Source organism: Amphibalanus amphitrite, unplaced genomic scaffold, assembly GCF_019059575.1.
Source record: "Amphibalanus amphitrite isolate SeventyFive unplaced genomic scaffold, NRLGWU_Aamphi_draft 002319F_arrow, whole genome shotgun sequence".
NCBI classification, from domain to species: Eukaryota; Metazoa; Arthropoda; class Thecostraca; order Balanomorpha; family Balanidae; genus Amphibalanus; species Amphibalanus amphitrite.
Genome location: NW_024883790.1, coordinates 1 through 15,746, shown reverse-complemented (window position 1 = coordinate 15,746; position 15,746 = coordinate 1). Strand labels below are relative to the sequence as shown.

At 46.5% G+C, this 15,746-nt stretch overlaps 1 protein-coding gene across 1 annotated transcript; it reads right to left on the bottom strand.

The window, feature by feature from the left end:
• Nucleotides 1-872: 872 nt before the first annotated feature.
• On the bottom strand, nt 873-12,612 carry LOC122376801 (probable cytochrome P450 12a4, mitochondrial). Its single transcript, XM_043356750.1, has 9 exons — nt 12,265-12,612; nt 11,930-12,027; nt 4,331-4,524; nt 3,919-4,102; nt 3,506-3,650; nt 3,116-3,285; nt 2,741-2,819; nt 2,335-2,562; nt 873-1,712 (listed from the first exon to the last, which is right to left on the bottom strand). The coding sequence occupies exons 1-9, from the start codon at nt 12,607-12,609 to the stop codon at nt 1,557-1,559; spliced, it is 1,599 nt and encodes a 532-aa protein (XP_043212685.1). The 5' UTR covers nt 12,610-12,612; the 3' UTR covers nt 873-1,556.
• Nucleotides 12,613-15,746: the final 3,134 nt, after the last annotated feature.

The window sequence follows — 15,746 nt, the reverse complement described above, 5'->3', positions numbered from 1 at the left end:
GGTATGTATTTCGTTTCCCTAGCTCTAAAAATGGCGCGTTGGGAGCGCCGGAAGTCGGCAAGGTCACAGTCGGCGGCAGAAATTCGAAAAATCAAAATTTAAATTTTTGAAATCTGATTGTATTTTTGGATTTGGGAGGTCTATTTGCTCCCTGTAGAAGCTAATATTGCTGCATATTCCCATTGAGGTGACAAGAATTAGCAAAATAGTGGTTCGGGCGCTTTTCAAAAATAGTACCGGACGCTGTTCCTCTTGTGACGTCATAGCTCCGTGACCTGACCTGACCCGGTCAAATTTCTTATACCATATGATAGCCAATACTTGCCCCAACATGCATGGGAAGTTTCATCACGATCCATCAACCGATGTCCGTACCACCGGCAGGAAACCTCGGGCGTTGGCACTCAGTTTGTGAAAATCCGGCCGGAGGCTGTACCTCTTATGACGTCATAACTCCGTGACCTGACATGACCCGATCAATTTTTTTTCGGCAAAAGATGCGCAAAGGTTGCCCCATAAGGTACCCAAAATTTGGCGGCGCTGCGCGCCGCCGTTTTTGCACTATTTCCGAAAAACCTCAGGGGGGGGGTTGATACAACCCCCCCCCTAGGCGTTCTAGGGTTAAACATACAACAGTATCAGGCAGAAGCTGCCTGCGAGTCGTTCCCAAGCGAGCACGCTACAGCAGACATTCGTGTGACGAAGGGGAGTTGGTAAAACTGCGACCCTTCAGAGCAGAACTAGTTAGCTAAAACAGCGTGGCATACCTACCAGAAGCGTAGCTAAATATGCTTACATACAAACGGGAACACTGACTTGCAGACCGCAAATAACAGTAGCACTCAAAATAGTACACGAAGCAAATAAGAGAGAGCGACCGTTCTGCTCGTATGTAATGCTCCCACATACTACATAGTAAACTTGGTAACTAGAATTGGCAGGGACAGCAGCACCCTGCACATCATTTGTTCTACCACTTTTGCTGTCTAAAGCACGATACAGTTCAGGCATACAGACGTGTAAAATTGGAAGGTTCACTTCGGATGAACACTGAGGATGCGACCCTAGGCAAACGAAAGTAGTAAAACGCATTCATGTTCTATCAAAATATTCTGATCTTTTGATGAATATTCTGATAGACGCAGGGTATTTGGAACTAAAAAACTCTGTCCAAAGTAGCGATGTGTGGTTAGAAGCTATCTTAGTTTATTCCGCGAAGAAGTGCGACACATCATGCAAGCAAATGGAAGCACACTGATCGGCTCATTGAAGCACAAAACAACTTCTGCTACGATGCAGTCTGCTTGCAATCATGTATAACTCAATATTCGACTTTGATCAAGAGAGCAATGGATGTAGCCCTTTACGCTGCATTATCATACGGTGTGTCCTTCGCCAGGGGCCTTTGGGTCCCTCCATCAAAGTCTGAAACTGTACTCCGCTCCTTCATCATTCCTCAAGGCCCCAAACGGTATCTTCTCTGTCGGTCAGTCCTTCGGTGGGTATCTTCTCCGTCAGTCAGTCCTTTGATTGGTAGCCCCTCTTTCCTCCTCCCCTCAGGCGGTAGCTGCCGCTCTCTCCTGCTGTCTGACGGCCTGCTCCGCTCCTCTCTCCACAAATGTGAACTGAATGGGTGCGTCCGGTTTACAGTTGAGCTGCATCTTGAGCCGCAGAGGTCGGCCGCTGTACTCGACGCGGAACCGTTGCAGAATCTGCCGATAGGTGCAAATAAGAAGTGTTACTGAAGGCCCTACCACCTAGCAGGATTGGGAAGCACTGTTATGTTTGAAAATATTTTAGGGGGACCTTTCGGTCTGTTGAGACCATTTCAGGGCCGGAAGGATGATAGGAATTGGGGAGAGACATCGGTCTGGGCGAACACCCTGTCGCTGGGGCCTGGGGACTGAGCCCGTCCAGAGGACAGGCCGACCAGCCCCCCCCCCCCCCAGCACTCACCGCACCCGGCTATGGGCGTGCTCTTACGGGCAATCACATGGATAAAGTTGCCCGTCCAGCCCGGAGCAGGGGAAAGAGGTGTGGAGGAGAAGGATTTGACTGTCCTGAGGATGGAAAACAGGGAACGGAGGGAGAAGAGAAGAGCGCACACGTTCGCCATGGAGAGCGGCTTTGAATTATAGGTAGTGCGTAAAATTCAGTATGGGTTAGGGGCGTGGAATAGATGTAGATTAGATGTAGCTCCCTGATTAGATGTAGATTTCGTTACTCAAAGTCATGAACTATATAAGTAGCTTACAGCTCATATACCGAGGTAGAACCAAAAAATGATTAGTGGGAGTAGGCAGATCCGGTAAGCGACGGTGACCCCGACCGTACCCTGGTGGCGAAGACGAGAAGCTCATGTTCGGAGAGTCGCCGTCCGATGCACATTCTTGGCCCGTGAGAGAACGGCAGGCTGGCGAACGGTGAGGGGGCGCTGGCAGCGGCGGCAGGGGCGCCCTCTGCTGCCGGACAGCGCAGCCACCGCTCCGGGAGGAAGCGACTCGACTCGCAGAACTCACTGCCGCTTCGTGACGTCATGCTGTTCACCATGAACACCACCTTCTGTCGGCCGCAGAGGGAGAAAAGGGTGAATGATAGAAAAAAAAACCTTCATCATGTGCGTGTGGTAGTTGCACATTGCACGACGAACGTACCTACTGAACATCCTGCATCAAAATTCCAAGCATTTACAGTACAATTGCCATATTATATTGCATCCTTCATAGCATTTGAAACTCACGCCTTTTGGAATGCAATGATCTCCGAGCACGATGTCCTTGCCCAGCTTCCGCGCAATGCCGAGGATCGGGGCGTTCATCCTGAAAAAGAGCTGCCACTTTTCACTAAGCGTATGGCTTTGGCTACTGCATAGTGCGTGCTCCTTTGCATTTTATATTGTGCTGCTTCTTGCAGCACCATTTCGTATAACGTATCAAGCGGATATTCGCATAAACTCCAACCCTGTTGGCTGTTATCAGTAGGTAAATCAAATTGATTATCGAGTTGATTGAAATGAGCATGGACAATTTAATATCATTCCTAAGAACACCAACATTAAGCAGACAGTTACGCTGAACAAAAATATTTCCTGTGTTCGTTCATAGTTAAACCGTACCGGAGATTTTCTTTGACGCAGGCGCGAACGTAGTTGAGTCGTCCGGTGTGTTCCTTAGCGATCAGTTCACCCGGAGGGGGCGCCGACTGTAGGATCTCCTGATAGGCGCGCTCCTGGCACTCGGGGTTCGTGGCCAGGTGGTAGATGAGACACGTCAGGGACATGCTGGTCTGAAAACATCAGTCAGAATCGTGAGTTGGAGGCCAAAGTGCGCTGTGTGGTGTGTCAATGACCACTTAGCTCATTGAAATGAAAAAAGAAAGACGAATAAATATGGTGATTCCAATGCCTAGATATATTTCATGATAATGAAAAAAGACTGATAACCAAGAAGTTCCAAGTTTCAAAGCACGAAAAACCGTTCAGACACCACAGTCGACCATCACGAACCGTGTCTACGCCACCGATGAAGAAGTCGACCACCAGCGCCTTCAGCTGAGGCCGGGTCAGCCCCTTCTCCAGCAGCATTGCCAGCATGTTCGGCTCAGAGGCGGTGTCCTGACTCAGCGCCGTCGTGATCCACTTGTCCGCCATCCTGGAAAAGGAGAAAATTAATATGTTGTGTGATTCACATGAATAAATGCGACGGGGGCGATGGTGTCACATATTTATTACAGTAAGGTAGCACGAGACTTACATATAACTTGAACGTTGATGGTACTTTTTAAAAGCATATATAAATCAACTCCTCTTATTTAGTCAGCCACATTTGTTTATCACAATCTCCAATAATTCTCATCATCTTCCGCTTCACTCTCAAAGTACCAGCTCCACAGTTCCCGCAGCACCCATATCCCACTCACAAGTTGAAGTAGTCGAGTGCGTGTGTCAGCCGCTTCCACTGCGGCGTGGCGACGTAGCGCCAGGTGTTGATGTGCATCTCTAGGTCGGCCGTCAGACTGAAGAAGTTGCCGATGTTGTGCAGCAGCAGAGATCGCTCGTCGGGGTCGCGGAACGCCGTCGAGCCGCAGCTAACCTTCTGAATCACTGTTCAACGGACATGTTTGGTGAGTGAGACCAGGCCACAAACTTATACTGTATCAAAACTAAAACATATATAACGAAAAGAGAAAAGACGTCAAATGTCTCATTGCGTGAAAAGTGAATATTTGAATATTTGAATATTTGAATATTTGAATATTTGAATATTTGAATATTGAATATTTGAACATTTGTTGAGACTTATCTCACATCTATAGCACCTCAAGCACACACCATCTACAGTAGCGCGCTGGGCGTGCTGCATGAAGTCCCGCTTCAGTCGCCGCTGGTCGTCTCGATCTGTGCTCAGCGCAGCCACCAGGTCAGCAGCGCTCGTCTCCAATTGGTGCATGAACGGCTGAAGCGCGTTGGCGCGCAGGAACGCCTGCTGGACGGTGCCGCGCAGGTCGCTCCACTCCTGGCCGTTCCTGGAACAAAGGAGAGGAACGAGATTGTGCGAGGAGCTGTTGAGTTGGTGGTGTGTGTAGATAGGGTTGGTAGATGGGTTTGAACTTTGATACCGGCTGGTTGGTTTGGTGCAGACGAGTTAGCTGCCAGATGTGATTACTTAACCCGGCAGGCGGTGGGCCTACCAGCCACCTTCCACGCGGTGGGGGGGGGGGGGGGCACTTTTTTGCCCCCCCGTATCTCCGAAACTACTGGACGGATCCGGAAAATTCAAACGGCGTTCGATAGCCCTGTCAAATTTGTCCAGGGAAACCAAATTTCATTGACCTCGGGGTCACCGATGACGTCACAGGTCAGGTCAAAGATAAAATGTTTCACCGTTCACGGGGCTTCTAGGGAAAGCGCTGTAACACCGAGAAAAACGCATTTTGTCGAAAATCAGCGATAAGGCGTCAGTTGTCTAGTACATATGTTGCTATTAGAGGTCACTGGTCATACCAGGTCAGGTCACAGGTCAGGTCACCAAAGGTCACCAAGGGTCACCACATGAGCCCAACTTTACTAAGGTTATTTGATGCATGTTTTATGGCCAGTTTTTCATTTCCAACTCAATGGTGTTGGTTATAAGACCATCAGGTACGGTTTAGGTCACTTTCTGGTGGAGGTCAGGTCAAGGTCTCATTAGCCTCGGGGTCACCGATGACGTCACAGGTCAGGTCAAAGATAAAATGTTTTTATTGCGCGAGTTATTGTAAAGCTGACAAAATGTTTTGTCTGTATTGATTGAAAGTTGGTTTGCTGCAAACCAATCTGAAATTTTAGGCACAATGTTATTTATCCGTGACTGCAGTTGTCGCTCATCTTTCCCTTCAACGAAAATTGCTGTGTCATCTGCATACAAATATGCATTAAAATTGGGAGATATTGAAGGGAAGTCATTAATGTAAATAAGAAAGAGGAGTGGTCCTAAAATCGATCCCTGTGGCACACCGATATCGATGGGAATGAGGCTAGATCGTGAGTGATCTATCTCGACACACTGTGTACGGTCCTGTAAATATGATTTAATCATCATATGAGCCTGCCCACGAATGCCATACCTATATAACTTTTGTAGTAAAATATTCACATTTACAGTATCGAAAGCTTTGCGGAGGTCTAGGTAAATGCCACATACAACTTTGCCTGCTTCAAATGCTTCAGTGATCTTATCTTGCACCAAAAGGATGGGCATATATGTGCTCATGTCTTTCCTAAACCCAAATTGATAGCTACTTATAATTTCGTTACTATCGAAATAGTACTCTAATCTATTATATATTATTTTTTCTAGTATTTTAGACAAAAAAGGCAAGATACTGATAGGTCGGTAGTTTGAGAACCTGTCTTTACTACCTGTTTTATAAATTGGCTTGATAACTGCTCTTTTCAGGCCGGATGGAAACATACCTTGGCGTAAGCAAAGGTTAAAAAAGAAGACAAGCTGCCTTAATATTGCACGGAATGTCGATTTGAAAATACGAGCATTGATACCATCAATTCCACCGCCAACATTATTTGTGTTAGTAATAATGTTTTCCAGTTCAATCTCGTTTATGTCTTCAAGTTATGTCTTCATCAAGTTTGTTAAAACAGTGAAATACCTAGGTATGTATATAGATGACGACATGCGATGGAAATCGCACATTGCTCACCTCACCAAGATACTTAGCCGAAATGTCGGACTTATAAGCAGAGTCCGGTATTTTGTTACCAGTAAACAGTTGCTGCTGCTATACAATGCCCTTTTCTTACCGTATGTGAACTATTGTTGCATGATCTTTAGTAATACTTACAGTACTAGCATCACCAAACTACAAACCCTACAAAAACGAGTCATTAGGTTGATTGATGGTAGTGAGAGGCTTGCTCACACTGCCCCTATTTTTAAAAAGCTGAAGCTGCTTCGTCTTACCGACATCGGTAAACAGCAATCATTACTTTTACTGCATCGTAAGCTAAATGAAACTTTGCCCACATCCCTAGATAACTTTTTTACCTTAGCTGAACCAGACCGAGTCACGCGCTCAGCTCATCATTTCAATGAAATGTTCACTGAAAAACTATACCGTACACACACGATACGATGGGCTGGTCCCAGGCTCTGGAACCAAATAATCAGTCCTATGTTTCCGAACATACAGACAATTCCGGCATCCAAAAGACAGCTAAAAAATATAATAAGAGGTTCTCTTTTAGACTCGTACTGATATTCATATGCACCTAACCTTACCTTAGATTCTTACTGATATCCTGGTAGGAAGGCCCTCATGGCCCTGCGACCTTGCGCGGCGGGCGTCGGGGTGCTGTGTTTGCCGCATAGGTCCGTCGGGGTCGGATAGCCGGCCCTCGGCGCCTGCCGCCGGGGACGTGGGGCTAGACTGCGTTCCATTTCTACTATTTCTATTTTTTCTGTCCTGTTTTTTTTTTCTCAGTAGTGTCTTGTTAAATCAGTTGAGGAGAGAGAGAGGTGGTACATTTCAGTGTTCCGTTTTTACAGTCATACCAAAATGGAATATTTTGGTAATACCCACTGATTATTTGTGTACCTATGGTAGTGTCGTTTGCCGTTTTGGTTATATGTGTATCACTTTCTTTGTATTGTATCAATGTGTCATGTGCCGTTTATGTTGTGTATGTGCGTTTGTGGATATTTTTTTTGCGCCTGCCGCAAGAGGAAGTCCTAGAAGTTTTAGATACCGTAGTGGTCTCTATCTCCGATAGAGAAAGCAATATTAGAATAACTCGCCCCTCATCTACCCCGCCTGCCGAGTTAGGCTCGCCCAGCAACAAGCTTGCTTAGCTGGGTGGCCTATTTCGGTGGGCACTTGACCATGCTGAAACCTGACCAGGAACCGACACCGACCTTTTGATCTGCATGCTACCGGCTTATACCCATGTCCTTGTGTGATTGTTCCAACTCCCTGTGCGAATGTGTAACTAACCAAGGTATGAATGTACAGGTACTGAAGAAAAAAAAACAAAAAAAAAACGTAGTGTCTAGTCAAAGCTATTTTTAGCTTTGATTTCTTTCCGCCCCTTGTATGCATGACTCACAACACTACTTGCATCTGTATTTGGCTGCACAGGCTTTTTCGCTTCTTTTTTTGTTATTTTCCTTTTCTTAGCAGGGAGTGTCACGACTTGCATATTTTTGTTTTTGGTGTTAACGTATGGTTCTGTGGTCGTGCGGGACCGTGGGTGGACACTCCTGGTCGTCTGTTCATGGGCGGCGGACTATTTCGTAGATTAGTTAGTGCATGAAAAAAAAGGTCAGGTCAAAAAAGGTCAAATTTCAAAGTTGATATTTTTGCATAAAATGGGTATCAATTCGATGCAGCTCGTCACGGGGAGTCTAATGGTGGTCTTTGTTTTGCGCTACGAGGTCTAGAATTGCTAAAAATTGAGTTTGAAAATTTGACGTCATCAATTTTGAACAGTTTTTTTTCGCTATAACTTGGCCAAAAAACGAGGTATCGATCTCAAATTTGGTATGTAAATAGAAGGCGGTAGGGACTATCACATACCGGGTGTCCCAAAAGTAAGGTCATGATTTAAAACTTAAATATCTCGAGAAGTAAGAGTCCCAATCACTTCCAATTTTAACACGTGCAAGGTACATCCATAAAATTATTTTCTTGCATGCTTAAACCATTTTTGATCATAACTACACCGAGCAGTAGGCATAAAACTGAGAAGGTCGAAATTCAACTCTTAGAGAGGGTCCGTCATTAAAACAAAGGGTAAATACCGCCCAGTTTTCGGCCCTAAGCAGACCCTATCAGCTCGCCCTATCTCTGAACTCATGCATAGTTTCGCCTCAACCGGTAAAACGTCAGAAAAAAGGTATAACGTACGCACAGGGCATGTATACTTAGCCACCAGTGCTTCGAGGTCCTGAGGACGACAGCGGGAATCGGGTGAAAATAAATCAAGAGAGGTGGCCGAGAGTCCTCCCAGTGGTTCTTCCGCTCGTCGCCACGCAGCTGTGCCGACACCATCAACCAGCAGTGGTTTCAGCAGGATGGAGACTATGCTTGCACCGTCCTGAAGATCATGCATTGTCTCCGAGAGTGGATGTGAGATCGCGTAATTTTCAGTCAGGGCAACGCCATTGAATGGCCTCAGCGGGCACCTGACATTACACCTTCATATTTTTATTCTCTGGGTCCACAACGGAAAGGATGTCTTTTAGGACAACCCAACGAGCCGGGAAGAACTAAAGGATGATCCCTCCGAGCAAACATAAGCGGCATCTCACCAGAGAATCGCTCCAGAATAGTGGAGGAAGTAAAACGCAGTCTATTCATGCACGCGGCCCGAAATGGTAGCCATGCAGAAAAGCAGCAAATGTGGGGCTACGAGCCAATGTATTGACTCATATGTATATCAGAATGAAATTTTATAAAATGCTCTTTCATATCATGTCCTATTTATTTCTATCCATCGCGTATTTTTGGCGGTGTGGCCAAAACAAATGATGACCTTACTTTTGGGACACCCTGTATATTCCGGTTTTTTCGAAATTCAAAAAACTTTTTGGATTTTTTGGCTATTATATTCAAAAAATCTATTTTTTGATTTTTGGGGGTCAAAATCCAAAAAATTCGAAAAACCGAAATAGCAGTTTTGTAGCCCTTTTGATTCCACACCTTTTAAGTCTAAAACATTTTTCTGTATCTCTAAAGCTGTAGGCCTGACAGCTCTTCCCGCGAAACCTTTTTTTGGGTCAAAAATGGCAAAAATGACGTCACTCTTACGTCATTAGCGGCCAACCTATCATAGCCTTTGGAAAAAATTTTTGGTCACCATGTGCGCTAGCTGCTCCCGGGAGGGTACTGAAAGTTTGGTGACGATCGGCGCAGCGGACCCGAGATATATCGAAAAAAGTAAAGGGGGGGCAAAAAAATGCCCCCCCACCGCCTGGAAGGTTAACCCGCGCCCCGTAGGGGGGCCGAAACGGCCCCCCCTGTCCTTTTCGGTCGATATCTCCTAAACGGGTGGAGATAACGCCACCAAACTTTCAGGACCCCTCCGGGCATCAATTTTACACATTGTGACCAAAAATTTTTCCAGAGGCTATGATAGGTTGGCCACAAATGACGTCAGAGTGACGTCATGTTCTGTCATTTTCGACCGAAAAAAGACCTTCGCGAGTAGACCTGTCAGGACTACAGCTTTGAAGATACAGAAAAATGATCAAGACATAAAAGGTGTAGAATTGACAGGGCTACAAAACTGCTATCTCGAATTTTTGAAATTTTTGAGTTTTGACCCCCAAAAATCAAAAAAGCATTTTTTGGATATATTCGCCAAAAAATCCAAAAAGTTTTTTGAGTTTCGAAAAAACCGGAATATATGTGATAGTGCCTACCGTCTTCTATCTACATACCAAATTTCAGATCGATACCTCGTTTTTGGCCAAGTTATAGCGAAAAAACTGTTCAAAAATGATGACGTCAAATTTTCAAACTCAATTTTTGGCAATTCTAGAACTCGTAGAGCAAAACGAAGACCACCATTAGACTCCCCGTGACGAGCTGCATCGAATCGATACCCATTTTATGCAAAAATATCAACTTTGAAATTTGACCTAATTTGACCTGACCTTGACCTGACCTTCACCAAAATGTGACCTAGGCTGGCCCCAAAGGCTGCCTAACCCACATAATCGCATTTGTCATGTAAAATGGACCATAAAACATGTATCACACGACACATTCATATTGTGACCCCCGGTGACCTGACCTCGCTGTGACCTGACCTGGTATCAGTGACCTCAGATAGCAAAGTATGTGTTTGACGAACAATGTACCATCGATGGTTTTCAATAAATTACCAATTTACTCGCTTTCACAGCACATTTCTTGAATTGCCTGTGAACGGTGAAAATCTGACCTTTGACCTGACCTGTGACGTCATCGGTTTGACCTAGGTCAATGAAATTTGGTCACAAGGTAGTTCCCAGGTGGGGCTATCGAACGCCGTTTGAATTTTGAAAATCGGCCGGTAACTTTCCGAGATCTTAGGGGGGGCCGAAACGGCCCCCCCCCCCCTACGGGTGGTAGGGTCCGCCGGTAGCCCTACGGGGCGCGGGTTAACCCGCGCACCGACGTGGCCGCACCGACGGGGGGGGGGGGCGGATGACCGCCCCCCCCCCCCTGAGATCTCGAGAACGAAGCAAGATAGCGACAAGCGGTAAACGGCATCGGATACGCACGGCCAAGATCTACAATTTTTACTAAGGTCATTTTCAGGTCAGGTCAAAGATGACGTCACAGGGGTCGAAAAAGTCAAAATGGCGGCGCTAGATATGGAGAGAGTTTTTCTCGAATAACTTTCGAATTAGTCAAGATAGGAACAAACTAAGGGCATCATCGTGATCCTCTCGTCAATCCGCATCGAATGATCTATATGTTGACCTCGAAAGGTCAAGGTCAAAGGTTGACCTCAGGTCACGTGACCTCGAGGTCATCATGTATATCATTCGATGCGTCTTGACGAGCTGAACACAATGAGACCATCCGCGCGGCTGTATATTGTTCCTGTACGGAGTTATTGGCCAAAAACCTTTGGTGACCTTTGATGACGTCACATGACCTCAGAGCTGCCCAACAGCAAAACAGACCTCAAGGTAGTGAAGGTTGATCGTATATGAAGTCATGTATGGTATATGGGGCCATTCCGACCAGTTTTAGTGGTAAAAACAGGGAGTTGATTTTTCCCCATTGACTTATAATGGGGAGGTCGCGAAATTGACCTGACCTTAGGTCACTGATATCAAAATTCCGAGATAAACAAATTGTAGCTACTAAAAACCTAATAACATCCTGCGACTTTCAAAGGCCTCCGACATCTACTGTAGCTCTGGCACGGTGACAAAGTTGCAAAAAAGTGACTTGAGGTTGGGTCATTCAAAGTGACCTGGTGACCTGACCTTGAAAGGTAGGAGGTTCAAACTTGCACACCATGTGTAAAATTGATGAGGGAATAGTCGTACTAAATTTCGTGGCGCTACGCGTCGCGGTTTTCCCGCTATTTGCGAAAAACCTCAGGGGGGGCGGATATCCGCCCCCCCCCGTCGGTGCGCGGGTTAATCAAATAGCTTGTTGAAGTTGTTCAATTGTCTCATCGGCTATCATCAGGAGTTTTTTTTTCGTGTCATAGTCTCCGGTCTATCAGACATCGTCAGATGTCAAGCTTTTTCGTTTCGGAAGTAGTCGTAACTGGTCAGCTACAATTCGCAGTTAGTTCATGATCATGCATCTGCTTTAGGTCGTTACTCATGAATCATCACTCGTAAAATAATTGCATGCCAGAGGAGCTAGCTAACAACTGATTCAATTAAATCCTCTATTTAAACATGCTATGATGAGGAAGCCTTACCCGGGCAGGAGTCCGTTGTTGAGACCATGCATTTGATTATACATCCGCACCGGATACAGACCAGGTCGGATCGGCCAGATGCCCTCGGTGCGGAATACCTGGAACGGGAATAAAGCGTAACCGGGGTGCTGAGCTAAGATCTATGTGACAAGCTGATACATATTTGCGGGAGAATTTATTTTTAGCGTTTTAGAATAACGGAAAGTACAACTTGCGTGCAGATAAATGTAAGTTGCAAATTATTTCATACATCCCATCACACTGTTATAGTCAAGAGCATAGATAACATATATTTATGTTATCTACGCAAAGAGGAAACATTTTCCACTTCTAACCTTTTCCGCATCCTGTGAGCTGAATGCGACGACTGTCTCGGTGCCCCTCAGGGGCTGTTTGAGTCGGTACAGGTCCCCGAACCGTTCCCTGAGGCGCCCGAACAGCTGGTCCAGCCGTGTCCGATCCACGCCGATGAAGGCTCCGGCCGAGCCGACCACGGGCCAGGCCGCAGGACCCCCTAGCGACGTGAACGGCAGCGCCGCCGCCAGCTCCGTCAGCTCAGCTGGCAGCACCACCTGGGGCGTCGGCCCGGCCTCGACCGGGTCAAGGTCAGGTAGAGGGCGCAGTCGGCGGCTCAGCTTATGCACCGGTGACCATTTGGGTACGATGGAGGCCAGCTTCATCCTGTCTGAAAGTGACGAGGGAAAACACGTCAAAAAACGGAATGTACCTACTTACCTATGAAAAGATGCGTTTATTGTATATATTGTTTGGTAATTAATCTGAAGCAATTAGGAATTCGGCAATTGGTGTAATGCATATCATCTGTAACGTGCACCGCGTTGAAGAAAGGATAGCCACTATGAATATTTGGAATATCACTAAATTCCAGTCCAAGTAAATTCAAAATATAAGTCGTACAGAATAAGGTGACTTTCACTTTATGTGTGACGGACTTCGCTAATTACTACACCAAAAAAAAAGAAGAAAGAACGAATATCCCCACAATCTACGCTTCGTATGTAACCAAGGAATGTATTATCGTTCGATGCCCCCGCCAGACACCGGCATAAATATGGGTCAGTTTGAACTAGCTCGAATATCAAGCTTTTCAGGTGGTATTCTTGCAACTGCTTATAAAAAAATGTTCCGTTAACCTATCGAAATTCCTGGAAATGCCTGAAGATGGTTGGATTAATTCAGGTTTTGTCTTCCCCTCCCTTTAGGAAGACGCAGGCCGCAGCTACAAAAATCAGGACCTGTTTCACCGCGCGCTATGGTATTGTTTTTCATAGTCATTTCATATCGCGTCTCCGTTCATATGAACGTTCTTACTGGGACGTTTATTATGCACCCGTATGCAGTATGATCATGTTTCCATGGCAACCGGAAGCAAAAGAAGCCACCATCAGCTTGCCGTGAAATAGGGCTCAGGATAGGTCCAGTCGACGCTGGATTGAACCACTGCGCAGTCAGATCAGCATTCGAGGCATTCAGTGCATTGCGGCACAGCATACTTCACGGCGCTACGCCTAGTGACATCTAGCGGCTGGAGTTGAGGTAGCTGCGGCGCCCTCTGGGCTCTACAAAGGTATACGCTCTCTCTCTCTCTCTCTCTCTCTCTCTCTCTCTCTCTCTCTCTCTCTCTCTCTCTCTCTCTCTCTCTCTCTCTCTCTCTCTCTCTCTCTCTCTCTCTCTCTCTCTCTCTCTCTCTCTCTCTCTCTCTCTCTCTCTCTCTCTCTCTCGTCTCTCTCTCTCTCTCTCTCTCTCTCTCTCTCTCTCTCTCTCTCTCTCTCCTCTCTCTCTCTCTCTCTCTCTCTCTCTCTCTCTCTCTCTCTCTCTCTTCTCTCTCTCTCTCTCTCTCCTTTCTCTCTCTCTCTTCTCTCTCTCTCTCTCTCTCTCCTCTCTTCTCTCTCTCTCTCTCTCTCTCTCTCTCTCTCTCTCTCTCTCTCTCTCTCTCTCTCTTCTCTCTCTCTCTACTCTCTCTTCTCTCTCTCTCTCTCTCTCTCTCTCTCTTCTCTCTCTCTCTCTCTCTCTATCTCTCTCTCTCTCTATACTCTCTCCTCACTACCACAATGGGCAATGCTAGCTATGCGCATTTTTACCGGCAGTGAACTGTGCAACGCAAAAATAGTCTTGACGTGCAGGATCAGCCTTTGAAATGCACCTGTAACACCAACACAAATAAACGTTGGTTGTTTGTGAATAACTGCAGTATTCGTGTCATCGCGACATTTGTCATAGTTATATGAACGTGTTGGGCCATTCTCTCTAAGGCATTGTAGCAAGTAACTGGACCGTATTTGACCAAAGCAATATTTTACTTTCATAGCTATATGCATAGTTTTTTTTTCCGTCATTTTGGATGAGGGAAAAAGCGCATCATGCTGCAGCTGTAGTACGCGCTGGGTCTAGGAACCCTTAGCGTATAATTATTTTGATGATTTTGTTAATTGCATTAAGCAAAAATAGCTGGAGCTACGGCAAATCACTATAGTGGCCAGGTGTGGAGCATCACTACGTGCATTTCTTCGTAATCCCGAATTTTATGGCCTTACTGCGAGGTTTATTACATCATTCTAGGTCTTCAGATGTCTCATAGTAGTAATGACAACCAACCAATCCTTCTTCATCGTGTGGAAACAGCAAGCCTCATACTCGATCGAATGCTTCCTGCAGTCTGAGCTGAAAGGCACCACCCAGGCAAACGGTGAAGCAAGCCAATCTCAGTAGGTATAGGATCTACTCCGGACTGATCGCTTGCGGGCGGCTGGTGGCTGAATTGTCGGCCAACAGAGCACGGCATCTAACGGAAAACTTCCTAGAAATGAATTCCTAGAAAATGAATTCCTAGAATGAATTCCTAGAAAACTTCACATCCTGTAAAGGTTGTATACTTGTAAACGCCAGGATGAAGCTGTTTGTGTGATGATGTCCTGTAGATTCAGAATGCAAGAAACAGAAAGAACAATTTCTAGTACACGTGTCATTATTCAGTCAGGTAAGCCCTCACCTGTTTACGGTCACGGGTCGTGTACCTGTCTTTACAGTCACGAACGCCTAGCTAGGATTACATGTGTACAACACGGCTCAAGTGCGCTGCAGAAGCCTGCACAGAAACTACATCGGGTCTGCTACCACATAGTCGCTGACGTCGACAACATACTACCAAAACTCACCGGACAGAAGCGCTCAGTTTTGTGGCTAATAGCGATGCTAAAAGACTACAACTACAAAAGGGTGGAACATAAGAGGAATGATGAAACTGCACAATCCGTCTGCACCGTTGCACAAACACAGTGTCCAGCATCACCATCCAGGTAGCTCAAACAGTTTCCTCACTCCTCCGCGTCCGGAGCATTTGCTCTGAAAGATGAGCCGCTCGGCAGGGGAAGCCTCAGCCCAGGCTGACCCTGTGAAGGTCAGGTCTTGTCGCAGAGCCGCCGGTGACACCGGGACGCGCTCCAGCATCCCTCCAACCACGTCAGCAGCCTGCTGAGAGCGGCCACCGGACGCCAGTGGCCGGCGCCTCCGGTTCCCACGACAGAAGTGATGACGCCGCAGCGGCCAGCGATGCCGACACCCAGCGCATCGCAACAAGGCGGGCCGCTGACAACAGGCTCTGGAAACACCTGACGGCTGACAACGAGCCTTCCTGCGCTGACAGCGGCCGGAGAAACAAACAACGGTAGGAAGCACAAAAACTATCATCTAAAAGGCAGCTTAATGGTTGTCATCGTTTAACCAATTACTGTCATCATAACAGCTATCCACATTGCGACCAAATGGGGCATTGTTATCAGGCCAAGTCTATTTTGAG